Raw genomic sequence first — 6,546 nt, forward strand, 5'->3', positions numbered from 1 at the left:
TTTTTTGTGTTAGTAATTTTTCTTGATTTAGATTTTTCATATAAAATTCTATAGTCATTTTGTGTGATTTATGGTTTCATAGTTGTTTGTTTTCAATTCACATCCTAACAAAAAGTACTTTATTCACTTGTAAACATTCTCTTTCTTTCTATTTTTTCTATATTTCTACCAAATAACTATTTTCAAGATATGTAATATGACTTGTGAAAATTCCTCATCACTTACGGACTCTACCGTATGACAAATATACATAATTATATTTTTTTTTACCGTATGACAAATATACATAATTATAATTTTCTCTTACATATGTAATTAGAGATGTAAATGAATTTTTAATTAATCTCATTTACATATTTATTTTAATAAATTTAAAAAAAAACATTATACTTATACCCCATTTTATACTTATTTTAGTTATAAAAAAAATTAATTAAGACCTATTAAAAACTCATTTACATCCCTATAAATTAATCCTGACCATTCAGATGCATGATCAATGCCAATGCCAATGGGAACCCAAAGACCTAAAACTTGTAGGCATTAAAAATGTTTAAAACAGTTTTTGAATGCACCATGAGATCTTAACTCTACTGGAGAGAAGACTTTAATTAGCTGCATTACGTCTGTATTTTAGCTCAATTCCAATCCGCAAAGTAATTGAAATAATGAATATTGTGAGAGCGAGAGCGGTGGGGGAGAGAAGGAGAATATTCATCCACCCATGCATGGTTCAGGCTACTACACGAAGCTACTAGACGGATATGGCCGCACAGTTGAAAAGACAGCATTAACTCTGATTGACTGTGGAGCACCAAGTCAGTCTCAACCACCAACCTGATATCTATATATATAATGGAACTGAAAATGATAATCTATGTCATTCTCATTACCCCAAAAAAATCATAAAAAATGATTTGATCATGGAAATACCTTTATAATCTCTTCTGTTTTTTTTTTCCCTTTCCTAACAGGCGAATGTTAATGACAATAAGACAACAATAATACCATATTGGCCATCGATCATCTAAACTTGTAGATGAGAAGTGAAGTCAAGTATGTGTGTATGTGTACTTAAAGGCAAAGATATGGGGAAAGTATTGGCAACAGTTAGTTAAATTTTAAGTTGCACGTAAATGCGTTTCAGTGATCGTTTTGGCATTTTTAAACCGTTTTCTGTTTTGGAGACAGTGAAGATGACTAGAAAAAATTTTAGGCCATTTTTGTAGTCGTTTTGTAATTTTACGTTATGCAATTTAATGAACACATTTTCGACAACACCTACCCAAGTTGAAGGGATCCTGAAGCCGATCAGACCCCCTTTTTTCCTCTATTTTCTTCTTTTTAATTATTTTGCCTTGTTTCTCCGAATTTGTTGTCACTCACGCACTGTCGATTCGTCGATTTGTCGGTCATTCTGGTTCCGTCGCTCACTCACGTTCCTGATTTACAATTTACCCCACATTTTTATTTCTTACCATTTTAAAAAAATACCGTTTCAGAGATTCTGTTTAGTATAGGGAACTTTTCGTTTTCCTTCAGTACTACCTTGGTTAAATCAATGGCTCCACGACACCACTTCTTGTATAAATACATGGGGACGGGAGGAAGAGCGACCGCGGAAGGCGGTGGCGGATGAGCCTCTGAAGAGCATCGGATCATTATTAGGTACAGGCCGGAGATATATATGCATATGGAGTGTGAGACGCCGGTGAGCCCAAGCGGGCAGTACTTCAGCAGCTCCGCCATGTCCCTCTGCATCCTGGCTGTTCTGGAATCCGAAATTCCCATTGATGACTCCCAAACTCTCTCTCTCCTCAACCATGTCTTCCTTCCCATCAACCCCCGGTTTTCCTCCATCATGGTACGATCTCTCTCTCTCTATATAGCACTTATATATCATTGCAGATAGTTACTATGAGAAATCAAAAAGAAAACAAGACACAGAAAATTTAAATTTGGCTTAATATTTATACGAATGATATCAGATATCATTCTTAAAAGTAAGATTAGAATTGCCTAACATCTATTATATATTATATATCATTCTTAAAAGCATAATTATTAGATTCTTAACTGACTTAAACTTAGGATCACCACATCACAATAGAGTAAGAGTAACTTGATGATTAGATCAAACTCACTATCTTCATTTATGACTATTACTTAACCAAAAAATAAAAAATGTTCATTTAAGATATACCTTAAAAACAAATAAAAACTAAACTTGCAATCACCGCACTAGCCAGCTTTAAAAGGGAGTCTTTATTTGATATCATTGTTCAAAAATGCGGCCTAGGCCACTGGCTGCCGCGATTAAGGGCTTCTTGGCACCTTTAGGCGTCGGATCCGATTAATCGGGCCACGACGACGCCTATGCGGCCCAGGCGACGCCTAGCTGCCTAGGTCACGCCCGGTCTGGGTCGTGTGCGGCCTTTCCTTTTTTTATTTCCCTTTTCCTTTCCCTATTTCCCTTTACTTTTTCTCTCTCTGTTTGTTCATCCTGGGTCGTTTCTCTCTCTCTCTCCCTTATCGTCGCTGCTGATCTGTTCTCTTGATTGTTCTCTCTCATCACCGCCAATCTCATCTCTTGGCTGTTCTCTCTTGTCACCACCGATCTCATCTCTTGGCCGTTCTTCTGCGGCACTTGTTCGTCTTGGGTCGTTTTCTCTCTTTGCTTGTTGTTCGCTGCAGTAAGGAGCAACAGCCCACTGCTTGCTACTTGCAACATGCAATTTCAATTCTTAGTTGTTTGTTTTAAATTTTTAATTTAATTTCAATGTCAATTATCTAATATTCAAAAAAAAAAGAGAGAAAAAAACAGAAAGTCAAATTATTTTACTTGTGTTTTTAATATTGATTTACCTAAAAATAATATATCAAATTACATCAAAAAAAAATTTAAAAAAAAAATCATTTTTTCTAGGCTCTGCGTAGGTGCCTAGTATTTTACTTGTGTTTTTAATATTAATTTACCTAAAAATAATATCAAATTACATCAAAAGATTTTTTTTAAAAAAAAATCATTTTTTCTAGGCTCCATGTAGGTGCCTAGGCGCAAGCCCCAGCCCAAACGATTAGCACCTAAAACATTTTAGAACACTATTTGATATAATATATTTTTCACTCCTGTGTGCAAATTTCGACCACCCAATGGCATTTTTACTGTTCATTTGCGAATCTGTGATCATGCAATATCAGGTTGCCGACAAGAAAGGAGCCAAAAAATGGAAGAGGGTTGAAGTGACGCTGGAAGACCACATCAAGGTGCCTCATTTTCCGGCCGGAATGTCGCCGCAGTTCTATGACGGCTGCTTCGACGACTACTTGTCGACGATATCCTTGGAGCAGATTCCACCAAACCGACCGTTATGGGAAGTTCATATCATCAAGTACGCCACGAGCAACGCCGCCGGGAACGTGGTGTTCAAGCTTCACCATTCACTCGGGGATGGCTATTCTCTGATGGGAGCTCTTCTCTCTTGCTTGCAGAGAGCAGACAATCCGTCTCTTCCTTTAACTTTCCCTTCTATTCGATCGAATTCAAAGCAAAAAGATGGGAAGATCAGAAGCGTCTTCAAAGTTGTGCCTCGAGCTTTATCTAAGCTTGCCAATACTGTGCTGGATTTAGGGTTCGGTTTGATGAAGAGTAATTTTGTTGAAGATGGCCGGACCCCAATCCGATCAGGTGAAGATGTTCAGTTCCGGCCGATCACAGTAACCACTTTAACGTTTTCTCTTGATCAGATCAAACAAATCAAAGCCAAGCTTGGAGTGGTAAGAACTAATGTTGTTTACTCTTATAGTAATGTAAATTATATCTACCTATGCTACACTTAGCAAAAAAAAAAAATAATAATAATAATAATCTATATGTTCTTATATAAATATTTTATACTAAATAACAATTAACATCCTTAGCAAATTAAAAAAAAATAACACGATGTAATATTTCTTTAATTAATTAAACATTAATTTGATGGGTTGAAAACCAGCATATATAATAAAGTCAATAAACTTTTCTAATATTCACTTCTTATAAAAATTCTGCGAATAATATAATTTCGATCAATTGACAGACAGTAAACGATGTTATTGTCGGAGCAGTATTCCTAGGAACTCGGTTGTACATGCAAGCAGAAAGTCAGGAGCAAGGGAACGCAGCCTCCACGGCGCTGGTGGTGCTCAACACCAGGGCTGCTGTTGTGGGTTACAACTACAAGACGGTGAGCGAGATGGTGAAGCCGAACGCTGAGATGCCATGGGGCAACCACTTCACCTTCTTACAGGTCGCCATTCCAAGGCTGAGTTCCTCGGAGTCATCCAACCCCACCAGCTTTGTCATCAAAACTCATCGCCTTATCAAGAGGAAGAGGAACTCCGCCACTGTTTTCGTCACTGCTTGGCTATTGGAGAAGCTAAGAAAATTCAGGGGCCCAGAGGTATGTCCTCCTCCCCCACCCTTCCTAGATCTCTTTCGCATGACAAGCTCGTAATTATTTGCTTAAAATCAAATTTCCCAACAAAACCCATTAATTTTTTGGTAAGTCAATTGGTACGGATCCGAGAATAACAACAATCAGTGTCTAATGATAACAAATATTAAATTGACATGATTTTGAAAATTTATATACTCAACTGATGACAAGAAAAAAAGAAAGAATAATTATTAAATTTGATATTCATCAGGTATAATATATAGGTGCCAAATTGCCTTATTAAGCTTAATATCGTATTTGAATCCTTAACCAAATACAGCCGTACAGGTAGCAGCTCAATATGTGCACAAGACGATGAAAAATTCTAGTATGGCAATGTCCAATTTGATTGGACCGATTGAACAAATGGCGCTCGCTGATCACCCCATTAAAGGATTATACTTCACTTTGGTCGGCGGTCCAGAGGTACACACTCCTTGCTCCCCACTCTCTTATTGTTCAAAATACAATGTGTTTGCCATGGCGGGGATAGCCCACTGATAAATCACTTCTAGTTTCAGATAGAGTGTTGAAGTTTGAATTAGTGTGACAATTTAAAAGATAAAATTATTATTGTAAGGCAACATTAAATTGGAAGGCAATAATACTGGAAGACAAATCTCACATGAATTATGCCGAATGTCCAGTTCTGGATGTGTATAGACTATAATTGCATTTGAATTTATCCTATGGGTGCTTCAGGGGAGAAGTTCATCTGCCCCTGAGGATTAGTCGGACGAACCTCGAATGCCCCATGTTAATAAAAAAAATAATAATAATGTATTCGATATATAATTACAATGTGTTCTCGCTTACGAACATAGCGCAAAGATAAAGCACTTATAGTTTCACATAGAGTATTGGGGTTTGAATTAGTATGACAATTTAAAAGGTAGAATTATTATTATAAGACAACATTTAATTGGAATGTAACAGTAAGACTGGAAGACAAGTCTCACATAGATTACGCCGAATGTACAAGTCTGAGTGTATATATACTATGATCGCATATGGATTTATTCGAGTGGTGTCTTAGGAGAGAAATTCACCTGCCCCTGAAAATTAATCTAGCAAAATTCGGACACCCCTATATTAATAAAAAAAATAAAAAATACAATGTATTCAATATATAATTATAGTTACTAACACGACTGATTCTGATTTACAGGCGATTTCAATAACAATGATGAGTTATGTTGGGAAGCTAAGGGTGGCGATGCGCATGGAGAAGGGTTTCATGGATCCCCACAAGTTCAGTTGCTGCATTGAGACAGCCTTTCATATGATACTTAAAGCTTCCAATTAGTTCATTCACATATAATTAATTACGCACTATTAAATTACAGCTTATATTATGTACCACAAAAATTAAAGAATATGGAAATCCAACCTCCAAACATACACGATGCAATACATCAAAGTGGATTACAATATCGAGTTAAGTTGAAGTTGAATTTGAAGTTGAAGTTACTACAAATGTAAGATTTTTTATCCTTTGTTTGCGATATGTTTTTTCTTTTGAAACAAACAGCCAATTAAGTTAATTATTATGTTGATCAGAGCTGTTATGTTGCTCAGCATATTGTCCGATGCAAGCTTGCAGGAGGGTTGGATATGTGGGTCCTACTTCGATGGGACCCATGCCCCTCCTCTCAATTTGTTCATGTCGAGGAAATGTTATATTAATAGTTATATGAGATTTTGCTTTAACAGAGCAAATGTTAAAATCATGAATAGTCAACAATCAACACTGTAGGCAAAATAATAATAAAATAAAGAGTTTTGGTCTCGAGTGCTTTTTGAGTATTCGTTCAGGTGTGTTTAATACATTTTATTTTTAGTATTTAAATATTTTTATTAATTAGTAAAATATTATAAAATATAATATATTTATTATCAATTAATAAAAATATTTAGATATAAAAAATAAAATTTACTAATGTTGCTTAGCAATAAAATATTGTTGTTCTTTATTATTTCTAAAAGTATTATTTAATAAAATATTATTGTGTTTATAAAATGTAATTATTTTTTTTTAAAAAGTAGGTTAAGTTGTTTTTTAACAAAA

General features: G+C 35.4%; 1 protein-coding gene across 2 annotated transcripts; it reads left to right on the top strand.

Annotated features, from left to right (window-relative positions):
* Positions 1-1,540: 1,540 nt before the first annotated feature.
* LOC127792461 (wax ester synthase/diacylglycerol acyltransferase 7-like) lies at positions 1,541-5,969 on the top strand. Of its 2 annotated transcripts, XM_052322950.1 has the most exons (5): positions 1,554-1,864; positions 3,202-3,777; positions 4,080-4,442; positions 4,767-4,904; positions 5,647-5,969. In XM_052322950.1, exons 1-5 carry the CDS (start codon positions 1,688-1,690, stop codon positions 5,782-5,784), a joined length of 1,392 nt encoding a protein of 463 aa, XP_052178910.1. In that variant the 5' UTR covers positions 1,554-1,687; the 3' UTR covers positions 5,785-5,969. The 2 variants fall into 2 exon arrangements, with proteins under 2 accessions (XP_052178911.1, XP_052178910.1); XM_052322951.1 differs by lacking the exon at positions 5,647-5,969 and having other exon boundaries at positions 1,541-1,864; positions 4,759-4,904.
* The last annotated feature ends 577 nt before the right edge of the window (positions 5,970-6,546 follow it).

Source organism: Diospyros lotus, chromosome 15 (genome assembly GCF_014633365.1).
Source record: "Diospyros lotus cultivar Yz01 chromosome 15, ASM1463336v1, whole genome shotgun sequence".
Classification (NCBI taxonomy): domain Eukaryota; kingdom Viridiplantae; phylum Streptophyta; class Magnoliopsida; order Ericales; family Ebenaceae; genus Diospyros; species Diospyros lotus.

Excerpts from the sequence above, each read along its gene's own strand:
- LOC127792461 (XM_052322950.1), top strand. The coding sequence starts at position 1,688 with ATGCATATGGAGTGTGAGACGCCGGTGAGCCCAAGCGGGCAGTACTTC. Across the intron at positions 1,865-3,201 it reads CCCGGTTTTCCTCCATCATG|GTTGCCGACAAGAAAGGAGC; the intron begins GTACGATCTCTC and ends ATGCAATATCAG. Across the intron at positions 3,778-4,079 it reads TCAAAGCCAAGCTTGGAGTG|ACAGTAAACGATGTTATTGT; the intron begins GTAAGAACTAAT and ends ATCAATTGACAG.